The sequence below is a fragment of the Hyla sarda genome, chromosome 2 (assembly GCF_029499605.1).
Source record: "Hyla sarda isolate aHylSar1 chromosome 2, aHylSar1.hap1, whole genome shotgun sequence".
NCBI lineage: Eukaryota > Metazoa > Chordata > Amphibia > Anura > Hylidae > Hyla > Hyla sarda.
Window position 1 is genome coordinate 120,630,905 of NC_079190.1, and position 26,881 is coordinate 120,657,785.

General features: G+C 43.2%; 1 protein-coding gene and 1 long non-coding RNA gene across 4 annotated transcripts in view; both read left to right on the forward strand.

The window, feature by feature from the left end:
* Nucleotides 1–11,593, forward strand: part of NUFIP1 (nuclear FMR1 interacting protein 1) — a 33,355-nt gene extending 21,762 nt beyond the window's left edge. For all 3 annotated transcript variants that reach the window (XM_056555419.1, XM_056555420.1, XM_056555421.1), the window contains 5 exons: nt 2,814–2,906; nt 5,756–5,952; nt 6,561–6,686; nt 7,586–7,824; nt 10,857–11,593. In XM_056555419.1, the coding sequence (XP_056411394.1) occupies nt 2,814–2,906; nt 5,756–5,952; nt 6,561–6,686; nt 7,586–7,824; nt 10,857–11,156 (955 nt within the window). In that variant the 3' untranslated portion in view covers nt 11,157–11,593. The remainder of the gene's footprint in view (nt 1–2,813; nt 2,907–5,755; nt 5,953–6,560; nt 6,687–7,585; nt 7,825–10,856) is intronic.
* A 7,876-nt stretch (nt 11,594–19,469) lies between these two features.
* The window catches only part of LOC130357717 (uncharacterized), a 46,060-nt gene continuing 38,648 nt past the window's right edge, over nt 19,470–26,881 (forward strand). Inside the window, exon 1 of the long non-coding RNA XR_008889229.1 lies at nt 19,470–19,541. This is a non-coding gene — a long non-coding RNA (uncharacterized LOC130357717). The remainder of the gene's footprint in view (nt 19,542–26,881) is intronic.

Consider the following 26,881-nt stretch of genomic DNA (forward strand, 5'->3'; position numbering starts at 1 on the left):
TATAATGCAAATAGATCAGTGACTATATACATTAATGTATACTCTTATAATTATATTGATTAATAATTGGTGGTACTTTTTACTGTCCATGTCGCAGTATTTTACTTCTCCAGCCTACCACAAGGGCCCTGTGGCAAGGTTGTGGTCGTCCTTTTTTAAAAAAAATATATATATATTTCTTAATTTATTTTAACCTCTTTTGGGATGCAGGGCATATGCATACGCCCTGCATCCCCGATCCTTAAATGGACACTGTCAGATATAAAAAGTTTTGATTTCTTATAAAGCGTTGCGAAGCAATATGTTTTGCAATTGCTTTCATCAGAAATTTTTTATTTATTTAATGGTGAAAAAAGGCATTCAAAAAAACTGGTATATGTCCCAGAAGGCAGGAGGACCCCTAGTGGCCAGTCTGGCCCCATCCTGCCAACATCGCGGACGATTTCCTTGATTGACAGCAGGTCCAGCACTGCTGTGCTGCTGTAGTGAAGAATTGTCTTGAAGAGTTCTGTCCCGAACAGGAGTGTAGGGTTTGCAGAAATGTGAGCAGTGCATTGATCAGAGCGAGACTGCCCCCCCCCCCCCCATATCAACCAATCAGTCTCTCAGCACTCGACACAGTGACTGTCATCAGCTGTTCGGGACACAGAACTCTTCAGGGCACACAATTCTTCACTACACCGGTGGTGGCAGCGCATCCACAAAGGTACCGGTGCTGAGGGTCCATGATGGGACATCACCCGCGTGTGGGTGGAGTTTGCTGGACGGCGCTGTTGTGACTGTGACCTGCTAAAAACTGGACCAGTGGTGCAGGTCTGTTTCCCTGCCAGGGTGCCACCAGCTGTTGCAAAACTACAACTCCCAGCATGCTGGGAGTGGCAGTTTTGAAACAGCTGGCACCCTGGCTGGGAAACAGTGCTCCCCATAACCTGTCACACCCTGAAACTACAACTCCCATCGTGCCCTGACAGATGCAGGCTGTAAGGAGTTGTAGTTTGAGAGACTGCAGATTGACTGACTGTGCAGGCTGTAAGGAGTTGTAGTTTGAGAGACTGCAGATTGACTGACTTTTTATTTTTTATTTGAGATCATATAAAACTACAAATCCCCATCATGCCCTGACAGATATACAGGCTGTGAGGACATGATAGGAGTTGTAGTTTTGTAGCAGGGGAAGATTGACTGGTTGTGGATGGATCACCTGAAACTACAACTCCCAACATGCCCTGACAGATATACAGGCTGTCAGGACATGATAGGAGTTGTAATTTTATGATCCCTTCACATACAGTCAATCTGCAGTCTAAAACTACAACTCCTGACAGCCTGTATCTCTGTATATAGCATAAAACCAGAGAGGTGTTACAGATGAGACTTCTGTACTTGGCTGATTGCCAGCTCGCTCCCCAGACCAATGACTCAGAGCAGAGAGGGGGAGTGGTTATCACACTGAGAACAGAGAGACACTCCCCCTGCTTTTGGTGAACAACTTTTACAGTGAGCAGGATATAAAAGGTAATTCTAACAGAAATAAAGGCCGTATGATCAGGATGAGGTACTGAGCAACATAGAACAGTGTTTTTTTTTTTTTTTTGGCTGATCTGACAGGTACGCTTTAAGGACTCAGGGCGTACCTGTACGCCCTGAGCATTTCTGGTCCCTGCCGCTCACCGGGCGGGGACCGGACCGGAATGCCAGCTGAAATCATTCAGCAGGCATCCCGTGACATGGCCGAGGGGGGTCCTGAGATCCCCCCATATATCAGCGATCACCGCAAATCGCTGGTCAATTCAGACCAGCCATTTGTGGCGATTACGGGTCATAAGAGTCACTCTGCAGATGCTATAAAACCAACTCCTATCATGCCTTGACTGTATATCTGTCCCCCCCCCCCCCCCCCTCCACAGTCAGTCAATCTGCAGTCTCTCTGCAGGATATTTCTCACAGAATGGCCCCTCAAATCCACTTCAAACTTAACTGGTCCCTGAAAAATTCAGATTTTGAATTTTTTGTGAAAATTTTGAAAATTGATGCTATACTTTGAAGCCCTCTAATGTCTTCAAAAAGTAAAAACATGTCCACTTTATGATGCCAACATTAAGTAGACATATTGTATTTGTGAATCGATATAGAATTTATTTGGAATGTCCATTTTCCTTTCAAGCAGAAAGTTCAAAATTTCGAAAAATGCAAAATTTTCATGAAATTTGGGGATTTTTCACCAAGAAAGCATGCAAGTAACAACGAAGATTTACCACTATGTTAAACTAGAATATGTCATGAAAAAAGTCTCTGAATCAGAATAAAAGGTAAAAGCATCCCACAGTTATTAATGCATGAAGTGGCGGTCAGATTTGCAAAAAAAGCTGCGTCCTTAAGGTGAAAATAAGCTGCGTCCTCAAGGGATTAAATTCTTGGTTTGCAGTACCCATTGTTAATTTAATTTTAATTGTGGGAATCCATCAGAACCCCTGAGGACTGTCACCTTCCTTTTTAAAAATTACAAGATCTAATGGATCTTTTCCCACAAAACGTCTCCACTTCTGCTCTATACCTTGATGCATGCAGCTCAGATAGCAATATTGACATGCTTCTTTTGTCATGATACTTGCATAATCACTATCCTTTTTTTCCTATGTTTTTCTACTGTAGAGAAAGGAAGGGTTGGTTTGTCTTTTTTTGTTTATTGAACACATCAGTTTTTTATTTTTCAATTATCTATTCCATTGTTGTTCAGGTATCAATCATAGCCATTTACACTTGTGTATATTCTTTATCTGTATATTAACCTGTCCTACATTTTACATGCGTAGAAACTACCCAACTCTACAAAATGTTTCGAAAAAGATTCAACTCCAAAAAGAAAAGGAAGCAAGAGGAGACGTACTGAAAACAGCACAGTTTGGGTTTGTATAATTTTTGTCAATATTTGCACAATATTTAGTGCAATGTTTGTTTTTGATCTTTTTTTTCATTAACCTTGTTTGTTTGAAACAAAGTTTTATGCTTTAATCTTTACATACTAAGTTTATTAAATTCTCCAAGGCACAACTGAAACAGGAATAAGACATACAAAATAAAATTAACAATAAAAATACTGTAGTAGAGCAATGAACCCGAACAAAGAGAAATTATGGGTAGACTAAAAGAATCTAGTTGCTTAAAGGGGTATTCAGGCCTTATACATCTTATCTTAGGGGATAGGATGTACGATCACTGGGATACCGCTTATGGGAACCCCGCAATCTCAGTGCAGCCCTCGGCATTCTGTACCGGATGCTGCCTTCGAGACGTGACGACACGGCCACTCCCCCTAGTGATGTCTGTGATCGTACATTTATCCCCTGTCCTTTGGATAGGGGATAAGATGTATAAGGCTGGAATACCCCTTTAACAAAGTGTGGTCAAGGAAGGAAGAAGTGTAAACAATTGGGATAGTTTAAATCCCTACATAATATAACATATCTGGGGCAAATGACAGAGTATTATAGGTTACAAGTCTAAAATTGGTCAACATTATCAGTAATAGCAGCTATTTTTTATTTTTAGTATGAGAACATTAACCCTAGCTATAACATCTGTTAAACATAGCTCAGGTGTCTTCCACTGGACAGCTAGATGTATATTGGCAGCTAGTAGAATGAATTGAATCAGTTAAAAGAAAGCTTATAGAAACCTCAATGGTTTGTCCCCCAACAGACAAACTGATTATGCTAACATAAATGAGTGGGTCTTGTACAGTAGTTGTTATGGCCTCCACTTCAGACCAGAACCGTAATGCCACCGGGCAGGACCACCACAAATGAATAATTAAACCAGTGACCTGAAGCTTAGAGAGTCTTCTGTTAAATGTTATAATCCTCCCAGTTCACTGCCTCCATCGTGATAAACCACCCCTTCCCTTTATTTTTATTATTTTTTAGTTTTCTACCTTGAAATTGCTCTGTATTTTCTGCTCAGTCTGTCAGGTTCATAGACTGGGAAGGGGCGTTCCCCAGCAGGCGTGACATCATCTGAAGCCATACAGGGGAGAACTTCCTCCCTCACTCTGCTGCACACAACCCAGAGCAGTTCAGTGTGAGATGAGCTATGATTGGCTAAGCCTGCACACACCCCTCTCAGAACTCCAGACTGCATTTCCCGATTTTGGACTTCTGCCAGGCCTGCAGGAGTCCAAAGTCTGTGCAAGAGATGGGGAGAAATTTGCTCTGGACAAGTAAGGAGACACCTAGTGGCAATTTTTTTTTTTTTTTTTTTTTTTTTAAACACACATAAAACAGAAAAATTCTGGTGAAGTTATTGGATGCCTGGTTTTGCCAGAGAAATGCGTAATAGAATATTCCCTCATGGTAAAGAATAACTGGCAACAGAGTATTCTATTCAGGTTACCCTGTTTCTAATGCTTCTTACTGGGCAAAAATCAGTGAATATTTATCTTGCTGCTAGTATGGTATTTTTAACTGCTCTGTAGGTGGCTGCTTATGTGCAATGCTTTCTCTGTTCCACTTCCCCTGCTAACCATGTCCCCTTCGGCTGATATATAATTTCGATGCCATAACAATTTATCTGATTGATATTTAATATATGCTATACTTACTGTGTGTTTTTATTTTTTATTTTTTTTTATAGAATTTTTATTCCATTCTGCTCTGTTTTTTCAAACCACACACCCTCACCACATTTTGCTGCCTTTTATCTCAAAAACAGTTCACAATACTGCTCATTCATCAACTTTGGCTGCACTAAACTACTGGTACACACCCTCACTGACTCCCACTTTGACTACTGCAACATCCTCGCCTGTGGCCTTTCATGAAACACTCTTATCCCCCTCCAATCCATCCTTAACTTTGCAGCCCGACTAATCTACCTCTCCCCTCCCCTGCCTATCACCTCTGCCAATCCCTTTAAACCGCCTCTCATATAATCTCGATAACTCTGCCTGTGCTCTTCCCTTGCCCACACAAATATTTATCCTTCTCTTTCCCCCCACCCCAATACACTGCAACTTACTACCCCGATATAGCAGACTCTTTCCCACTATCAAGACTTTCAAATGCAACCAAAAAACTAATCTTTTCAGGACAGCCTGTGACCTTTTAATAGCTGTGAACTGTGCTTTCCTAACTGCTTACTAGTGTTGCTCGCGAATATTCGCAATGCGAATTTTATTCGCGAATATCGCATATTCGCGAATATTTGCGAATATAGCACTATATATTCGTAGTTACGAATATTCGTTTTTTTTTGGTTTTTTTTTTTTACTTAATTTTTTTTTTCACAGTACACATCACAGTGATCATCCCTTTCTGCTTCCAGCTTGTGTGGTGTAAAGAAGGCTCTAATACTACTGTGTGAGACCGGTGTGCGAATCTTCGCATGTGCGAAAATTTGCATATGCTAATTTTCGCATGTGCGAATTTTTGCTTATGTTAAATAAGGTATATGCTAATTTTCGCATATGTTAATTTTCGCATACGCGAATTTTCGCATATGCGAAAATAAATCGAGAATTTATTGTAGATTGTAAGCCCTCGTGGCCTGGGGTCCCCTCTCCTACTGTCAGTCTGTCATTTCTTATGCTCATTGCACTTGTATTTAGTTTTTTACCCCTTATCACTAGTACAGTGCCCTGGAATCAAGGGCACTTTAAAAATACGTTTTTGTTTTTAATTTGAGTGGAAGTTTGTGCTAAAGCCTTATGTCTTGTTTGCCTCATAAATAGTTCTGCTTTTTTCTTGCTTTGTTCTTGCAGTAAGATGAAGGGAATGAGGAACTGTGGTACCAAGGATATATCCTGGAACAATCACCAACATGCAAAGAAAATGAAGAGCGAACTCAGGCCTGCAGAACTGCAAGGAAAAACTGTAGAGCCTCCCAAGGAACCATTAACCAGTCAGATTATTCCCCAGCCTGTGAACCCCCTAGATATGCTCGCTGGCAGTGACCCAGGTATTAGGTTTTGTTTTTATTTTTTTATTTATATTCTATTAGATGCTATGGTGTTCTTACTGTGAAGTCAACTTTTACATCCATTAGATATAGAAATGGGATATGCTGCAGTACCAAGTAAAGGCACTTCCCAGAGTATGGCACTCTGCCTAGTAGAAAGTGAAGAGCCTGCCGAGCTCGCATTATTGCAGCAAAGCTGTAATTTCCAATGGTTTGTCACAGGACTTAACTGCATGGACTAAGTGCTTTAGGGGAGATTTGGAGACATTTGGCTGACTGAGCCTTCTGTGAGATGCAGAGGGAGAAAAGTTGGCATATTGGGAAAAGGGGTTGAAGCAATCTTCTGAGCTGTGGGCAGCACGGGGGCTTAAAGGGGTACTCCGCCCCTAGACATCTGATGTCTGATTGTGGTGGTCCAGCCGTTGCATGGTTGTGACATCACACCACGCCCCCATGTGACATCATGTCACACCCTCTCTATTCATGTCTATGGGAGGGGGTGTCTTGGCGTTAAGCATTGCCCCAGAATTCAGTATGTAAACATAGGTTTAAAGTTACATGAAAAATGTCAGTCCTTTTTTTTTTTTTTTTTTCATTTCTTCCTGCAGAATCTGACAGTGGCGAGGAGCCAACATCTGCCGGCTTAACAGTCATTCCAAAGCTAGTAACATCTGGCCTCAGTAAACTTATGTCCAGTTATGGGAGTGCATCTGAAAGTGACAGTGAACCCGAGGGTAAGTATATCTGATGTAGCCCCAGCAGAATATCTATGTATGCTATGCTTTTTGTCCTAATTTCTGTGGGATTAGCATATTAGAGTAAAAAGAATGATGGCACTTGAAATATAAATGCTGAAGCATTGTTCTGCTTTATTTATATTAATCACAGAGGATATACTTACAGTTCAGACAAAATGTAAAAAAGCTTTACCAGCCAGCGTTGGTCTAATATTTATTTGTGTAGAATCACATTCTTGTTAGTTAATATAAACATAAAATGTAAATGGAAAAAAAAGTCTGTACATAACATAAAAGCACTCCACGAAGCTGACAATTTCTGGGCCTCCGGTTAGATCTAGTTATGCCATTTATAATAATAGTCAAAAAGAGTACTTGGAACTGGCATCTTAAAACAAAAACAAAAAATTGTATTTCTATTTTGGATCACATGTAAAGAAGCCAGTTTCAGTATATTACCAGTGATGCAAGCCAAGCCTTTTACTTGTGGGCTGGTTTATTTTACCAAGTATTGTCTACTACATGGAGATTACAGGACATTATTAAATTGATATTATTATACTATTATAACCTCCAAGTGCAGAAACTTGAGTAAACCTGACAAACCATGTTGCACAAATTTCTGTCTTGCATTACATTTAGGAAGGAATTATTAGTAGCTGAGAATATTCGAACTGGCCCATTCAGTTATTTATTTTGCAAATGTGTTGGTTCCCCCTAGTGGACATTTGCTTTAATATTGAAGGATGGTACTTTGTTGCACGCAACTAGCTGTGAAGAAATAAAGTTAATCTCTTATTCAGTATTTGATATTCTTGGTGGATTGTTTTTTTTATTTATAAATACATGCTTACCAGCCATTGATCTATATTGATTATTGTTGTTAATTCTTTCAGCGTTGCCAATCAAGAAGGTAGCAAATGCCATAGAAGAAAATAGACAAATATTGGAAGCACATGGGCAGACTATGGACTCTAAGTCTTCAAAAGCTGGGTACACTTCGAAAGTGACAAACACAGGCTCTTGCAACGCTGCAACGCGGTCAAAAGTGGCCCATAATAAAGTTCATCACAAAAGAGGCCACAACGCAAAGAAACCTGTTAACACCAGGAGTCGGACTTCACTGCTGGAAATGGTAAGAAAATAATGTGTTAAAACACCCCCTTAGGACACTTTTCCAACCCTATAATGCTCTGTGATGTGTTTATCCATCATGAGAGAAGGTTACTTTACACTCCATGTTGAATATATGTTGCACGTATCTCAGATACAATGTATATGTAACAATAGAGGGTGAACTCACCTTTGCTCATAAGTGGCAGAAGTGTGCCATTGAGACAATAGAGTTCCTGCTTTCACCTCCTGGATTGCTATTCCTGACCGTTTATCCTCTTAGGTGCTGAGGCTGCTAGTTATCACAGCATCAAAGGGCCTCCCTTTGTCTGAGCATTAGTAGCCAGTGATCACATGGTGCATATGGCTTGTCAAGGCCCAAGCCACGTCATGTGAGAAGAATGCCCAGATGACACGTCACCTGGTGGCCTGGCTCACTGGAAAGTGATTTTATGCTACCCATTATTTAGCATAACACTCATAAGACTTCTGTTAACCCCTTAACCACATGCATATGATCTTCTCACTATGTAGCCAGCACCTGTGCGATAAATGTTCAGTGCAGGAGCGGCATGGTTACAAGATCTGTGCCTGCATCATGCTTCTGCAGTCTGGATTAGCAGTTTAACCCCTTAAGGACCCAGGGCGTATGGGTATGCCCTGGCTCCTTGGTACCTAAAGACCCAGGGCGTACCTGTACAACCGTGGGAAATTTCTTACCCCCCCCCCCCCCCAAATCGCCAGTCAGTTCAGACCGGCGATTTGCGGCAGCATCTCCAGGTCAAGCTGGTCTCTGGTGACCCGGAAAAAAGGCTGAATGGGGCTGTCCGAGACAGCCCCATTCACCCTTTCCCAGCAGGAGTGAGGTGGCATTCAATCTCCAATATCCCATTGTCGCTCATTCCCTTCTGAGCCGAAAACTTTACGTCCACATGAGGTATTTCCTTACTCAAGAGAAATTGGGTCACAGTGGTCTGTGAAAATGAAAAATTACATTTTAAATTTGCACAGCCCACTGTTCCAAAGATCTGTAAATGCTCACTGCACCCCTTATTACATTCTGTGAGGGGTGTAGTTTCCAAAATGGTTACATGTGGCGGGGGGGTCCATTGTTCTGGCACCACGGGGGGGGGGGGGGGGGCTTTGTAAATGCACAGGGCCCCCGACTTCCATTCCAACCAAATTCTCTCTTCAAAAGCTCAATGGCGCTCCTTCCCTTCTGAGCATTGTAGTTCGCCCGCATAGCACTTTTCATCCACATATAGGGTATTTCCATACTGAGAAAAAATTGGGTTACAAATTTTGTGAAAATGATTAAGTTGGAGTAACGCCAGCATTTTAGTGAAAAAAAATCTAATATTTCATTTTCACGTCCAACTTTAGCAGAAATTTGTCAAACACATGAGTTGTTAAGGCTCACTGTACCCCTTGTTACGTTCCTTGAGGGGTGTAGTTTCCTAAATAGTATGCCTTGTGTTTTTTTTTTTTTTTTTTTTTTTTGTTGCTGTTCTGGCACCACAGGGGCTTTCTAAATGCGACATGCCCCCCAAAAACCATTTCAGCTAAATTTGTTTTCCAAAAGCCAAATGTGACTTCTTCTCTTCTGAGCATTGTAGTGCACCCGCAGTGCACTGGATGTCCACACGTGGGGTATTTCCATACTCAGAAGAGATGGGGTTACAAATTTTGGGGAGCATTTTTTCTTTATTACCCCTTGTACAATTTGGGGGGAAAAAAAAACGCATTTTTGTGAAAAATAAAAAATTCATTTACACATCCGACTTTAACGAAAAGTCGTCAAACACCTGTGGGGTGTTAAGGCTCACTGTACTCTTTTAGAGATGAGCAAAGTTACAGTGATTCGATTCGTCCCGAACTTCTCGGCTCGGCAGTTGCTGACTTTTTAGCCTGCAAAAATTAGTTCAGCTTTCAGGTGCTCCGGTGGGCTGGAAAAGGTGGATACAGTCCTAGGAGAGAGTCTCCAGCCTACCTGAGCACCTGAAAGCTGAACTAATTTATGCAGGATAAAGTCAGCAACTCTGCTCAGCTCTGTACCCCTTGTTACGTTCCTTGAGGGGTGGTGTTTCCAAAATAGTATATAAAAGCAGTAACAAAATGTTTGCGGTAGCTATTGTAGTTACAGGACAAAACTGAGCTTATTTTTAGTGAAATACACACTAGTGTATTGGTCTCACAGGAGAAGGGGAGGGAAGAAGCTTGATAATAGCAGAGAGAATAATTTTTGTCTAATAAGCGAATGTAATATATCTTGTTTTATTAATCTATGTGAAGTTTGTTCAAATGACAGTGCTTATTTATTTCATAAGTCCTATACCTGTACCCCAAAATAGTATATCTCTGAACATGGTGATCTGTGCAAACATACTATATTTGGTTCTCTTCACATCTATACTGCATGTTCTTAAAATTTATATAGATTTATAAATTTTTCCTTTTTTCATTGAAATGAAATGTGTGCTGAACTAAACAAGTGCTAGATATCTTTAATATATTTAACGCCATGTTAGATTGCTGCACCTCCTCGTACATTCAGGTTCTTTTTAAATGTCCTCCTTATTAGCTTTACCAAATAAAAACGTGTTGAATATTAAGTTACTCCTTTTTAAGTCTCCGTAAGCACAGTAGAAGCCTAAAGTAGTGAGGAGTTCAGTTTTCTATCCATTGGGTACTGTTCTTGGCTCTCCTTATCACTTGCAGTGATATAGCACTGATGGCTGGATTGTGCAGTCTGTTGTATATTAATGACGAGTGGCTGGCGTAGAAATCCTGTTGTACCACATGGTGCTCAGATAATTATTTCTCTGCCTTCAAAAGCAGATTGTAGTCCATTTAGTGGTGTTGGCAAGGGTGTAAAATGGCAGCGTTAATGGCTGTGTGCTCTGGCTGCATTCACAATCCTGCCTTCCCGGGTCTTGTCTAGTATTTGCCTGCTTTATGAGATGTGTGAATGGGCAGCTGGCTTTAATACTTTAGCAGAAAACTAAAATGTAATATTGTAATATTTATTTTTTTAACATTTTCTTTCTTTTCTAGTTGCTGGCCCGTGACATAAGACATGAAAGAAATGTCCTTTTACAGTGCGTCAGATATATTGTCCAGAATAACTTTTTTGACTGCACATTGGAGCATGAGCAGCAGGTCACCAGCGAGTCTTTACCAGCAAAACCCAAAGATGTAAATAGAGAGACAAAATCCAAAGTGAAAGGTGTACAGAACATTGAACTGGATGAGAAAAAGGCTCCAGTGGCTAGCTCCTTCATCAGACCACTACAACCGGTGGATGATGACATCTGGGAAATGAATGCGAACTGTGTTGAAACCTTTGCAGTTTAAAATGCTTCAAGGTTGAAGAAAGGACTTCCCCCCCCCCCCCCCCCCTAACTTTTTCTTTTGTGTCTCACAATACCCAACAAGTATTTAAGTTCATTAAAGATTCATGGTGGAGCCTCTAAGTATTGCCATCACAGAAGAACAGACTTAGCAGCTGCACTATTCTTCTAGTCAAGTCGATGGACACTGTCAGAAGCTGATGGATCCCATTTTAAGTCGAGAGGGTCCATCAGACAGTTGTTTGGTGGTTTTGACACTGCCAGCATGGCTTCTGTTGTAACTGAAGCCATGGCCAGAGAGAGAACTTGTCACTTCTTTTAGCAAATACATACATTCTTCATGACATTCTGGAGCATATTTACTTCTAAGTTTGCATTGTTGTTTCTCTTTTATACTTTCTGGAAATATATAAATAAATTGTCAACTAGGTGTTTACATTCGGTTTATTAGTCTGATTCTGTTGTCACTGCTGACATTTTCGGACAGTAGGGGCACACCCTATTGACAAAGGTTCATTCATAAATATTTTTCCAGGAGGAGTAACTGAGGAATCGCACACTGCAGTGTTTTAAGAATACTCTAGAATTTTTGCTTCAGGTGGAATGAAAGTAGTTACTAATACACGTTCTATGAGTGCCTCAAGTCTTTTAAAGGAGTATTCCAGGAAAAACCTTTATTTTATTTTTTTTATATATCAACTGGCTCCAGAAAGTTAAACAGATTTGTAAATTACTTCTATTAAAAAAAAAATCTTACTCCTTACAATAATTATCAGCTGCTGAAGTTGAGTTGTTCGTTTCTGTCTGGCAACAGTGCTCTCTGCTGACATCTCTGCTTGTCTCGGGAACAGAGTAGAAGAGGTTTGCTATGGTTTAAAAAAAAAATAATGATTGAGACAGCATAAACTCCTCTCGCAGTTGAGCAAATTACTTCAATATCCGGCCCATCATAGAGCTGGGAAACCTCAGGTAGTATACACAATTTAGACATGCTAGGATTATGCCACAGAGGAGAATATGTAAAAAACATAGGATAATGCAAAAGGGTCCTAAATTTCGTCCACACCTTACGGATAAGTACAAAGGTAGGAGAGAGGTCTGGGGGGGGGGGGGGGGGGGGCGCGTTTCTGTGCAGCCATTTACATCGGATAAATGGGGGTCTCCCTACCAATATGCCTTGATACTACATCTGTGCGCCTCATAGTAGTAAACTGCACCCACCCCTTCACTGCGGAACCTGCGATGCTAAAAGTGCAACAAAGGATTTGGAATGGATAAACCACCCTTTTCCTTACCACGTTGCAACGTTTCAAGACTGATCCTAGCTGCTTGCCATTCCAGATAAGCTCTCTAAATATCAACTGAATTCTAAGAAAATATTTCATAGGAATCCAGACAGGGGTGTTATGTAGAATATACAAAAACTGAATCATTAGAACCATTTTAACGAAGTTGGATCTACCAATCATAGAGAGGGGAAGTTTACGACAAGTAGCCACTTTAGAGAACTACGCTAGCAACGGAACAAGATTAAGAGTTACATAATCAAAGGGAAAGACAGTAACATAGACACCCAAAAATTTAAACTGTAACAGGGAGGCCAACCCTAGCAATAACCGGTAAATTTTTTAAGAAAATGAAGTATTTCTCACAGAAAAGGATTACAGTAACACATGTTTGGCTATACACGTTTATTCCCTTCGTGCGTATTGGAACTAAACCAAAAATGGGAGGAAAAAAAGCAAATTGGATATAATGTCACATCAAACTCCAAAAATGGGCTGGACAAAATGATTGGCACCCTTTCAGAATTGTGGAAAAATAAGATTAAAGGCGCATCACATGCTTGAAACACAGTCACCTTGGACAAGTAACAGGTATGGGCAATATAAAAATCACACCTGAAAGCAGATAAAAAGGAGAGAAGTTCACGAAGACTTTACATTGTGTCTGTGTGTGCCACACTGAGCATGGACAACAGAAAGAGAAGAGAACTGTCTGAGGACTTGAGAACCAAAATTGTGGAAAAATATCAACAATCTCAAGGTTACAAGTCCATCTCCAGAGATCTAGCTTTGCCTTTGTCCACAGTGCGCAACATTATCAAGAAGTTTCCAACCCATGGCACTGTAGCTAATCTACCTGGGCGTGGACGGAAGAGAAAAATTGATGAAAGGTGTCAACGCAGGATAGTGGGGAAAGGAAACAAAAAAGAACCACACAAGGTGCCTAGTGAATTATCCCAATTTACCAGAGCAGTTTTACAATGCTAATATTGTGCTCACCTTGAGTGCAATAAATATGCGCATATCGCCCAAATGTATTGGGTGTAGGAAAGTAGTGGACTCCCAGGAGTGCTGCGATTCCGTAGGGATGTGAGGACAGGTGCAGGACTGTCCACGAATAGTACAGGAAAAAATGAAAAGCATCCCTCTCTAGGCACTGCTTCTCCCGATGGAATCACACACAAGAGGTAGTCGGATAAAATCTATTCTTTATTATCCAATGGTGATATTGTAGAGTGATGGAGATGTTGACTTCTAATATACACACATTGAGCACCTTTGGAAGAAACAGCCACAGTTCTGTCTTTGTCAGCGGTATTGAAGATGAGGCTTGTACCGCACGTTAAGGGAGGATGTTGCAGAGGTGCGCGATGTGTAATAATTGGAGACAGAACTTGAAGATGAGGCTTGCGGAGGATGTCAGGATTCTCCATAGAATAGTGAACGGGGCTTGCAAGGCACGTGATGTATGAGGTAATCACTGGTATTGTAAGTAAAACCTACCATTTTCTGCTATCTATTATGGATATCCACCAAACAGTAATCCAGAGAAAAGCAGCACTCAGTCCTGAAGCAAAAGTATAATGGGTGCACGCAGAACTAGACCTTGGTCAGGGGTCCATATATTAAGCAGCAAAATCCAGATAAATCCGCAGCACACAGGTCCAATGTAGTGAAAAAAAGGAAAAATTATTTCATCATGCGAATGTCATACATCGACATTTCTGCTGGCTCTCCCAGCCTTTCTCAAGCTCATACAAGTGTTATAAATCACCCATTATATCATGGCAACCATTACAATTCAATTATCAATTCATTTATAACAAAAATAGTGATATCTAAAATTCCACACAATAAGATATACAAAGCAAATTGCATAATATACAAAGTACATGTGCCCATCCTGTACATATAAATTATTCATCACAAAGTTACATTGACTACATATTATTTACCCAAAACCCTAATAAGGTCCTGATTCTATCCTCAGAACAGATGTGCACGTGAAAATAAAAACTATTAAAAACAAAAATATACGGGAATCGCCACTCACCGCTATGTTGTAGATACCTAGCGTGGGAGAAAAACAATGGCGCATGTGTGCCGAAAATGTGCGGTATCAAATGTGAGGCTTGAGACATTCACATGATGGAATACATTTTTCCTTTTCTTCACTACATTGGACCTGTGTGCTGCGGATTTATTTTCTATTATAGATATCCAAATTTTTATTTTTGGTATATATTTTGGTACTATATCCCACACTGTAATCTTTACCCTATGATGGTTATCCTTATATTCTAGACTGATCTGATACTTATTTACTTTAAGTGCAATGAATACTTTATTCCAAATTTTCCAACTACCACTCATCATAAGGCGATATCATATACTCTCTTATTATGTTATTTATTCATGTATTTTCTTTACAATAGTGTTTTCTGCACCTGGGAAAGCCGAGATGCATAAGTCAGTTTCCCGGAGAGTGATTACCTCATACATCATCTGCCTTGCAAGCTCCGTTCACTATTCTGTGGAGAATCCTGACGTCCTCTGCACCATCACTTTGTGCGGTGCAAGCCTCATCTTCAAGTTCTGTCTCCAAGTATTGCACATCGCGCACCTCTGCAACATCCTCCCTTAACGTGCGGTACAAGCCTCATCTTCAATGAGGAAGGGTTAAAATCCAAAACGCGTCATTGGATAATAAAGAATATATTTTATCTGACTACATCTTCTGTGTGAGTCCCTTGGGAGAAGCAGCGCCTAGAGAGGGATCCTTTTCATTTTTTCAACGCAGGATAGTCCAGATGGTTTGGTAAAGCACATCATTCTACTGTTTACCGAAAACGGAATGAGGCCTAAAAGTACAAGAACACAGTAACTACAGTGAAATATGGTGGAAGTTCAATGATGATTTGGGGTTGTTTTGCTGGCACTGGGTGCCTTGAATGTGAACGAGGCATGATGTAATCTGAGGATTACCAATGGATTTTGGGTTGCGCCGTACAGCCCAGTGTCAGAAAGCTGGGTTTGCGTCCAAGATCTTGGGTTTTCCAGCAGGACAATGACCCCAAACATAGGTCAAAAAGCACCCAGAAATGGATGGCAACAAAGCGCTGGAGAGTTCTGAAATGGCCAGCCATGAGTTCAGATCTAAATCCCATTGAACACCCGTGGAGAGATCTTAAAATTGCTTTTGGGAAAAGGAGCCCTTCCAATAAGAGAGACCTGTAGCAGTTTGCAAAGGAAGAGTGGTCCAACATTCCAGCTTAGAGGTGTAAGAGGTTTATTGATGGTTATAGGAAGCAACTGATTTCAGTATTTTTTTCCCAAAGGGTGTGCAACCAAATATTAAGTTAAGGGTGCCAATAATTTTGTCCAGCCCATTTTTGGAGATTGGTGTGACATTCTGTCCAATTTGCTTTTTTTCCTCCCTTTTTTGGTTTAGTTCCAATACACACAAAGGGAATAAACATGTATAGCCAAACGTGTTACTGTAATCCTTTTCTGTGAGAAATAATTAATTTTCTTGAAAAATTCCAGGGGTGCCAACATTTATGGCCATGACTGTGTAAGAGCCATTAAGAGGGGCAAGGAGTGTGCAAGATCTCCCAGGAAGAGAAGCATATCATCTACGTAAAGGGCAATATGTTCCTCAATATCCCCATAATGGAAACCCCTAAACTCGATGGAAGCCCTAATAAGTACCTGTATTGCTATGGCAAATAGAAACCGGGAGAGGGGACATCCTTGGCGTGTACCTCGACCCAGGGGAAAGGAATGGGAAAGTAAACCATTAGACCAAATTCTGGCACAAGGGGAAGCGTATAACAATTGTACCCATGTCAGAAACTGGGGCCCAAATGCCATGTGACGCATGACACTCCACCAGAAATACCACTTGACTCTGTCAAAAGCATTGGCAGCGTCTAGTGAAAGCACAGCCCTGCAAAACGCTCCCTCGGGCTGCAACTGGAGATTCAAAAAGAGCCAACAAATGTTATCCGGTGTTGACTTCCCCGGCATGAACCCCATTTGGTCACCATGTACCAAGGTAGTAATGACCCCCAGGAGACGGTTAGCCAAGACCTTCGCCAATAACTTAACATTGGAGCACAGTAAAGAAATTTGTTCTATATAAGCCCGCAGAGAGCGGGTCCTTACCGGGTTTCAGTAGCAATACTATAATGGCCTCTAGCATAGACCCAGGCAGACCCTCCCCTTCTTCAGCAGCCCGCAGAACCTCCAGCAACTGGGGCAACAGAATGGCCCTCATTTACTTAGAAAATCGGGTTGTAAGTCTATCTTGCTTTCTTACCCGACTGCTTTTTTTCCCCTGGTATTTATTATTATGTCGCATCCTATTTGTTGCACGTGGGTTTTGTTGGTTTTGGTTTCCAACTCCTCTGAGTTGTCGGGGAAAAATCCCCAACAATTCAACAAATTCGGGTTGGAAACCTTTATAAATACGTGGGAAAGCTCAGAAATGTCGAGTTACGCCCCTTTTTCGGGTTTCGGAGAATCCACATCGGGTCCGTCGGGCAAGAATGTCGCATCCTGTCGCAGACTGGCGCACGATGTCTGCGACATGTCGCAGACAAAGATGCGCCAAAAAAACCCCGACAAAACAAGTCGGGTTTAGAATAGTAAATGAGGGCCAATGTCTTGGTATTGTTTAAGATACTCATTGGGAAGCCCATCAACACCCGGAGACTTCTCATTAGGTAAGGCCTCCAACGCAACCTCTAATTCCTCAAGAGTAATGGGTTCATTCAGGAAATCCCTCTTGGTCTGCAATAGCATCGGGAGCGAGATGCCAGAAACAAATTGATCAATAGCAACCAGATCATGTGGCAGCTTGGAAGGATATGTCTCCTCATAGAAGGAAACCAATACATTTAAGATGTCCGCATCCTCCTGGACAACATTCCCAGCACCATCTCAGAGACAAGAAATAGAGGCAGATCCCCGCTGAGCTCTAATAGTACGAGCCAGCAGGCAACCCTTGCTCTCACCACTCTCAAAGTAGCGCTGCTGTTGAAAGAAGTGCTTGTTGTCCGCCATCTGTAATAAATGTGAATCTAATAGGGCTTGCATGGGCTGTAAATTATCTCTAGCTAGGTCAGAAGGGTCACGCAAAAACCTTTGTTCCACTAGGAGCACTTGCTACTGTAGTGAGGCCTGAATTGCCCTATTCTTAGATTTACAAGTCGTAATATCCCTGATAAAGACACCCCTCACATACACCTTCAAAGAATCCCACACTGTGCCCACTGAGGCAGTTCCCGCATTGATCTCGAGAAAGGCTTCCACATAAAGCCAACTGAGGGGACTTGAAGCCAAAAGGGGTTCAGTCGCCACGGAGAACACCACAATGCCGCAAGATCAATGTGTGATAGCGTAGCATGAGAGGTAGAGTAACAAGAGTATTGCACCTTGGTAGGATTATGTCTTCGCCAAAGGACTGCCCACCCAACCTCCTCCACAAACCTAGCCAAACCCGTAGTAGAAGGAGTCCTGGGAGGTCCCCGGGCACCAAACCTATGAATTGTCAAGTGCGTCTCAGAGAAGCACAACACAGCAGGTTGGTAGGATTTAAGCACCTGAAATATAGCAAGACGCTTAGTGGGATCACATTCCACGCCCCTCACATTCCATGCCACTATATGTAAATTGGTAGCGATAAGGAAAACAGGGAAGCATAATTGAAAACATAGAGGGGCGGATACAGTAGCCACCAGTGGTCTAGAGGAAAGAAAGACATAGTAAATAGAGCACTGCAGAAGGGCCAGAAGGAAGGACACAAAACACACACCCCATACAGACAACAAAAACCAAACAGTCGCAACTTGCGACATAGACAGGGGGCAAACAAACAGCTCAGGTATAGTGAGCAGGTAACATGTAGACAAAAAAAACCTTCACAAGTATGCCGTGCTCAAGTCCGAGCAAATACGAACAAAATATATATGGGAAATCTGGCAGCATATATAGAAGCCTGCAAACCAGATGACTGAATATATGCAGTAAATGAAATAACAAAGTGCAATAATAGAATAACATAAGCACAGGAGCACAATCAGAGCCATAACACCTAAAAAATTAGCCAAGGAACAGGTACTCCAAATCAGGTTAACAGGACGAACAGTTAAATGCAAAGTTCACACAGGAACCTCAGGTACAGGCATGCCTTATTTGTGCCTCATGAGCATCCAGCCACTCAGCAGCCGCCACAGAGGTGTCTAACATATGGGTGTTCCTAAGGCGACTACCCGGAATCGGGCAGGGTACACCACATTCAGTGCACGCAGGCGTCTCTTGATATCCACATATTTGGCCCAACTCTTTTAAACTTCGGCCGAAAAATTTATAATCGCACGATGCATATCTCTCATGAGTGGAGGAACTTGATCCTCCAGATCATCCACTCTTTCCTCAACTGCACTAATCCTCTCGGAAACCTTTTGCATATCATAGTGGATAAGGTTAAAGTCCTCACGCAACCCTCCTAGCAACATTTTAACATCAGTGTTGTCCTTGGAGACAGCCAAAAAATATCTTTCAGGGTAGGCTAAGCAGTAGCAGTTGGAGGCAGTGAGGCACCTAAAGAAGCAGACACCACACCAGCAGAGGAGGGGGTTAATGGTAATAGGAATTTGTGTAGCCACAGCTTTCACTGCCCCAGCATATGAGACATCAGGGTAAGGCTCAGCAGGGTCTGTAGAAAAAAGGGCAGCAGCGGTGGTAGAGGAGTCCCCAGTGTAGGCAAAGGATGATTCAGTATGCAGGGGGTTAACCCCCGACTGACCTGCGATTTCATGGCGCTCAGTCCTGCTCAGCACAGTAGAGGAGGTCACATCTGCAGAAGAGACCGGGGCCCCGGACAGCCAGTCAGCCCCATCAATCTCCAATCATCCGCCAGGGCCCGCTCCGGCTGATCAGTAACTCGTGCGAAGCGCTGCAGGCACTCCGCAACTCCCGCCACCCCCACAAAAGATGGTGCCGGCTCCTCCGGCATTTCGGCCTCACATCCGCCTGCGCCCGCTGTGTCCTGGTATTGGGCCTTCGCCCTGTGATGCTCCGGGCACCTTCAGGAAGAAGTAGGTAGCAGATATGGAGATTTTTTAAGCCAGATGCCCAGAATATAAGCAGGATGCCCAGTGGAGCTCCGGACCGTGCGACCACCCACATGCTGCGCTAAGCCACGGCCCCCAAGATTATGGTTTATTAGTTTATCCCTGCATATCTTCTTCACAGTGTATATAGTTGGCTTACCATTCAGAGGGACAATATGAACAGATGAGTTCTGACTTTCTGGCAGAATCTATACATGTTGCGTACGGGTTTCTTATATCCCCGTAAACAATTTCTCCAGAGTGGAGCCACAATATGTAAGCACTATCTTTTGTATGCTGTCTAAAATTTTTACTTTAAAATGATCATGGAAAACTTATTGTATGTTACGTATGTTTTCTGAAACCATCTGACAGCTTGGCCGTTGAATCTTTTAGTCTGGGGAAAAAATTGTTCCTCTTTAGATATGTCCGAAATACTTGACCCTGGGATTGCCTAGGATTGTATAATACTTTCCCATGCAATTCAGGCACATTAAAGCTTTAATCCCCCTATATACAACTTTCCAGACAATCTTGTAGCCGGAGAATTGCTATTGATTCCTGGAATGCTGATGCCAAAGGTCCCATGGAAGTCTGTTGGACCTCTGGCATTAGACCTGACTGATCACGTGAGTCTTGGAGTAATTCTTGGGCAACAAGATTGCCCGGTAAGTTAAAATGTATATTGCCGCCCAAGCAAATGGAGACGAACACTCTTTAAAAGCAAAACTATTTTTTCCACACTAAACAGATTGACGGCTAAGCCGCTAGTTTTGGAAAAGATAACTAGACTTGAGCAAAACTAAAGTTGTTAATTCGTTGAAGTAATTGCATTTGAGATGTGTTTAAACCTATTGGTTATTAAAGGAAAACTGTCAGCTTTCTCCCCCCGCACTAACCAGTGGTACTGGCTGGTAGTGAGGGGGACGCTGATCAGTTTGATGCTTACCGTGCCCGGATCCGCCACGCCGTTTGACCCTAATCTTCTATTTTCGGGATATGCTAATGAGGTGCTAACTGGCACTCTGTCGTCACTCTGACACCAGCCGCAGCGCGGCCCAGCTCATCAATATTCCTCCCCTCCCTCCACCTCTCCCTCTTCTCCCTGCTCTGTAATGAAGAGAGAGGGGAGGAATATTGATGACTTGGGCGGCGCTGCGGCCCGTCACTGATGTCAGAGTTAGCACCTCATTAGCATATTACGAAAATAGAAGATTAGTGCCGAACAGCACGGTGGATCCGGGCACGGTAAGGACCAAATTGATCAGCGTCTCCCACACTACAAAGTCAAACAGGAAATACCAGCTCACAAAAAGCTGGCCACAGTGTTATGGTAATCTCTCAACACAGCCATTTAGCCCCAAGACAAGCGCAGATCCTTCCTAAGCATGTCCAGTACTGCCTGTCAGGTACGTACTAAAATGCACTAAGTACCAGGGAACCAATACGCACATTCACGTCCTAAAGGGCATTCCTACTGCAGGTCCCTGCTGCTTTCAGTAGCCAGGACCTCTCTGCTAATGGTGAACATCAGCAATCACGCTGATAACTACCATTAACCCTTCAGATGCTGTGATTGATAGTGTAACAGTTGCAGTCATTGTATTCACTCATTGGGCCACCTGCAGCACAATTGCAGGGGTTTCTTTACCGGCCTCCTGCCACTTTGGGGGTGTTCTTGTGTAGTCTACCTAAAGAGGCAGACTATATAGGTTGATCACCAATATTACTGATCAGTGTTATGCCTCTGCATAGCACCGAACAGGAATAGCAATTCAAAGATTGCTATAAATAGTCCTATATGGAGACAAAAAATTGCCTCTTTTTCTCTTTTTTTGTAAAAATAACGCGTGTGTAAATGTCCAAACTATTAAAGTATGTTAATGATCCTGTATGGTGAATGGTGTAAACGTAAAAAAATAAACAAATCCAAAATTGCTGATATTTGCTCAAATCCCCCAAAAATATTAATAATAAATACTGTAGTTTACCTCTGTCTCTCCCCTCTGTCAACATCTCCACTGACTACCCGCTGTCTAATGAATTTAATTTAAACTGTTCACCATGACCTACAAGGTCATCCACAAGCTGTCCCCTCATACATCTCTGACCTGAGCTCACCATACAATGTCAGGCTTCTGCTTCCAAAGCCAGCAGGATATTGTCATGTATAAAAAGAGGCATGGACTAAAGGGACAGGGACATAATACTCCCCCTTTATAAAGCATTGGTACGGCCTCAGCTGGAATATGCTGTTCAGTTTTGGGCACCTGTCCATAAAAGGGACACTGCGGAGTTGGAAAGGGTGCAGAGACGCGCGACTAAACTAATATGGGGCATGGAACATCTTAGCTATGAGGAGCGATTAAAGGAGTTACAAAAAAAGTTTTTTACCCAAATATCCATGAAAAAATGAGGGTGCATGTGTGCGCGTGTATACCCCGATATACCCCGAGGAAAGGCAGGGGGAGAGAGGCCGTCGCTGCCCGCTTCTCTCCCCCTGCCTTTCCTGGGGTCTAGAGCGCTGCTGTCGGCCCTTCTCACCCCCTGGCTATCGGCGCCGCTGCCCGTTCTGTCCCCCTGACTATCGGTGCCGGCGCCGATAGCCAGGGGGAGAGAAGCGGTGCCGACAGCCAGGGGGAGAGAAGGGGCAGCGGCACCCATTGCCGGCGCCGCTGCCCCGTTGCCTCCCCCCATCCCCGGTGGCATAATTACCTGAGTCCGGTCCGCGCTGCTCCAGGCCTCCGTCGTGCGTCCCCAGCGTCGTTGCTATGCACGGCGCGGCGCTCTGACGTCATGCGCCGCGCCGTTCAGCGCATAGCAACGACGGAGGCCTGGAGCAGCGCGGACCGGACTCAGGTAATTATGCCACCGGGGATGGGGGGAGGCAACGGGGCAGCGGCGCCGGCAATGGGTGCCGCTGCCCCTTCTCTCCCCCTGGCTGTCGGCGCCGCTTCTCTCTCCCTGGCTATCGGCGCCAGCACCGATAGTCAGGGGGACAGAACGGGCAGCGGCGCCGATAACCAGGGGGTGAAAAGGGCCGACAGCAGCGCTCTAGACCCCAGGAAAGGCAGGGGGAGAGAAGCGGGCAGCGACGGCCTCTCTCCCCCTGCCTTTCCTGGGGGTGTATCGGCGTATAACACGCACACAGACTTTAGCCTAAAAAGTGCGTCTTATACGCCGATAAATACGGTAAGTATATTAATGGCCCATACAAAAAATATGGAGAAAAACTGATCCAGGTTAAATCCCCCCCAAAGGACGATGGGGGCACTCCCTCCGTCTGGAGAAGAAAAGGTTTAGTCTAAAGAGGCGACACGCCTTCTTTACCGTGAGGACTGTGAATTTATGGAACGGTCTACCTCAGGAATTGGTCACAGCAGGAACAATTAACAGCTTTAAAATAGGGTTAGATACATTCCTGGAACAAAATAACATTAATGCTTATGCAGAATTATAAAACTACATCCCTTCCCCTTATCCCCTTACACCCTTCCCTTCAATTCCCTGGTTGGACTTGATGGACGTATGTCTTTTTTCAACCATACTAACTATGTAACTATGGAACTCTCTACCCAGACACATTCGGCTCTAACCCACAATTAAGACCTCTGAAAGGAACCTGAAGACCCATCTCTATAGGCAAGCCTATGACCTACAAGAACCCTGCTGCCACTGCCCTCTGAACTGCTGCTTCCCTAACTGCTCACAGATGATCAACTCTCCCCTTTCCCTATTGTATCCATTCCTTCTCCGTGTAGATTGTACGCCCTTGTTGCAGGGCCCTCTCTCTCTCTTTGGATAAGTCTGCAATTTACATGTTCACTGTGCCTGCATTTGTATTATGTATTTAAACCATCATCAAATGTAATGTACCCTGGAACAAGGGGTGCTATAATAATAATAATATTAATAGTGTACCGCAAGCATGCAATTCATAGACACATAAGGTGCTCTCGTGACCAGATCTGGTCATATATCTGATCTGTGCTTCAAGGCATCTGCACAGACACCATTTGGCAATTCACAATGAAGAACATATTCTTGAAACATTGCAGATATAGGAGTTAAATGTCACAGTTGTATCTTTTTCTATATCCGAGAAGGATTATAGTGACATTTAAGACTAAGCATACGCAAGACTATAGAAATGGAATTATGACATTTTTGCTTGTGAATTTTTCCTGTTCCTTTTAACTGTTTTAGTTATCTGCAGTCAGCATATAACATTTCTAATAAAGACATTCTCCATATGGAAAAATATACTAAAAATACCCATGTTTTTGTTCTCCCATATCTTTGAGTTATGGCTCTACCTCTCCTACCACTAAAAATAAACAAACAGCAGTAAAGCCATAATGTAGTAAGGTGAATTGGGGGGATTAAATCATACCTTTCAAATACCACAAAAAAAAAATATATACCGTATATAAATAAAAAAAAAATATATATATAAAAATATATATATACTACTCTGTACAGCATCTCAGGTATTTTAACAGGCTTTCTCTCAATTCGGGCCTATCATTTTGTGTGGGAAAAATCTGGATTACTTAGAGGGAAGCCATGCACACAGGGAAACCATAAAAACTCCATGCAGATGTTGTTTATGTGGTTAGAATATAAACCAGAATACCAATGCTGCAAGGCAATAATACTTAATCCTTTTTATTTACCAGGATGGTCATGATTTTCTTGTTTTGGATCAGATAGTTATTGGTGGCATGATCAGTAAATGTAAATGCCACTTGTAGGGACCTTTACAATATGCATTGTACATGCTTAGTGCACTCATCTCAGGAGAGCCGTTACTAGGCAACAATGATGCTTCATGCGTGCCCCGGGAGGACACTCCACCACATTGGCTCCTCAATGTGGTCTCCAAACCTGATTGGTCACCAGTGGTTTAAAAGTAATTATAAAGGCACCTTACTACAGTAAACCTCCCTTAGTAGACATCTCTCGATAGTTTTTTTTTTTTTTATCAATTCTTTATTTAAATTTTTTTCAGAAACAGGTTACAAAACAGTACAACATATACTTTCAGGTAGTATCCTGTATGACAGGTCAATGGGCTGGCAGGCTCCAGAAAAGAGAAATCCACTTAATGCATATACATGTATATAGCAAAGGAAAAGCAACATCATGAATCTAAGCTCCAGGACAGAGCATGCTCCAGGATTCAGGCCTCCACCCCAGCCCAAGACCTGTCAAACAGGGAAATGGTGGGGAGGGGGTAGGGTAGGGTATCCAGATAGCGGATAGTCCCATAAGACTTAAATGGGCACTGTCATGAAATAAAAAAATTGATATGTTGTAGTACTTAACTACTACAACATATCTCTAATATACTTTAATTAAAAAAAGTGATTTTAAACCAGTTTAAAATCACTTTTAAATTCAGCCACTAGGGGTCGCCCTCCTAGTGGCCGAATGCATTCGGCAGTGATGTCACTACAGAATTTTGACTCATTTAAGCCTTGCAAATGAGTCGAAATTCAGTCACTGCGGTGCTCGCTCCCGCCTGTCAATCAAACAGGCGAGAGCGAGCATGCTGATAGCTGGGGCTGCGCGCATTGGCCAGCTCCACTGGCCTCGCGCGTGGCCCCGCCCGCCCCCGTTACCCTGTCCGGAGGCAGCGTGCGCACTTATTGCCGTGCTGATCCTCCGGATGGGTAAGTCTGATCTGAGGTCTTATTATACTTTATACAACTCCCAGCATGACCATACAGTCATCAGCTTTCAGGGCATGCTGGGAGCTTTAGTTTTGCAGCAGCTGGAGGCACCCTGATTAAACATGAGTGTTTCTCAAACAGTGTGCCTCCAGCTGCTGAAAAACTACAACTCCCAGCATGCCCTGACAGCTGTATGGGCATACTGGAAGTTGTAGTTTTTCAACGTGCATGGCAGGCCGTAGATGCTCCTCCTCTCTGGATAGCACAACAGGGAGGAGGAGACCCCGGAGCTGCCTGCCGTGCTATTGGCAGATCATCTATGCGCGCTCCTGACAGGAGCGCTGCATAGACGATATGAGGGCAGAAGCAAGCGTCCAGCAAGGTGTCAGTGATGTCGCGCCTGTTGGGAAGCGCTGTTTCCTGCCCTGCTTTATAGAGCAGATTTAGAAGCACTAAATCTGCTCTATTAAAGCGATTTAAAAAATGTTTGAAGCCATGTAGGGGGTTAGGGCTAGATTACTACTAGGTAGGGACATATTAGGTTATATATTACTTGGTGGGAGCTACCCTTTAATGTATTTTCACCCCACTCCCAATAGCGGATGCGGACACACCGAATAGGGGACAAAACACTTGCAATAGGGGGCATAAAACTCCCAATAGGGGACATAACACTCCCAAAAGGGGACAAAACACTCCCAATAGGCAACAACCAGGCTTATTTGCCAACCCTACTTTGTACACAGGGCCCCTGTCAGGGGGCTAGAGTCAATACACCCCAGTAAGGGGCCTAGGCACCCCACTGCAACTGCCAGAAATGAAGCAGAAGATCGCTGTTTAAAGTAGTCTCCTGCTTCTGTACATCCGCTGGCCACATAATTCGCCCCCCTGATCCCCCCTGCCACTTTATTTCCCCTGAGCTAAATCATCCCCCCCCACCCCTTTATTACCCCTGTGCCACATAATTTCCCACAAGGGGTGGTAAAGAGGGGGGGGGGGATGAATTTGCACAAAGGGTAATAAAGGGGGAATTAAATGGCACAGGGGGGATCAAGGGGAAATTATGTGGCACAATGGGTAAGGGGGGTATGATTTGGCACAAGGCACAGGGTATAAAGGGGGATGAAATGGTAAAGGGGAGATAAGGGGAGATTAAACATCCCTGGGAGATTCTACTGTAATATTGCTTTTTATCTTGTTTTATAGGTAACTAGCTGAGTACCCGGCGTTGCCCGGTTTTTCCTTCCTAATCCTTGTTGGGGACGAAAATCAACAAAGGAGGAAACTTTTGACTTCATATCCCATCCTCATATATTGTTGTCATATCCCAACCCCATTGTCACGATGCCGGCTGGCAGGAGGTGGATCCTCTGTGCCAGAGAGGGATTGGCGTGGACCGTGCTAGTGGATCGGTTCTAAGTCACTACTGGTATTCACCAGAGCCCGCCGCAAAGCGGCGGTAGTGACCAGGTCGTATCCACTAGCAACGGCTCAACCTCTCTGACTGCTGAAGATAGGCGCGGTACAAGGGAGTAGACAGAAGCAAGGTCGGACGTAGCAGAAGGTCGGGGCAGGCAGCAAGGATCGTAGTCAGGGGCAACGGCAGGAGGTCTGGAACACAGGCTAGGAACACACAAGGGAACGCTTTCA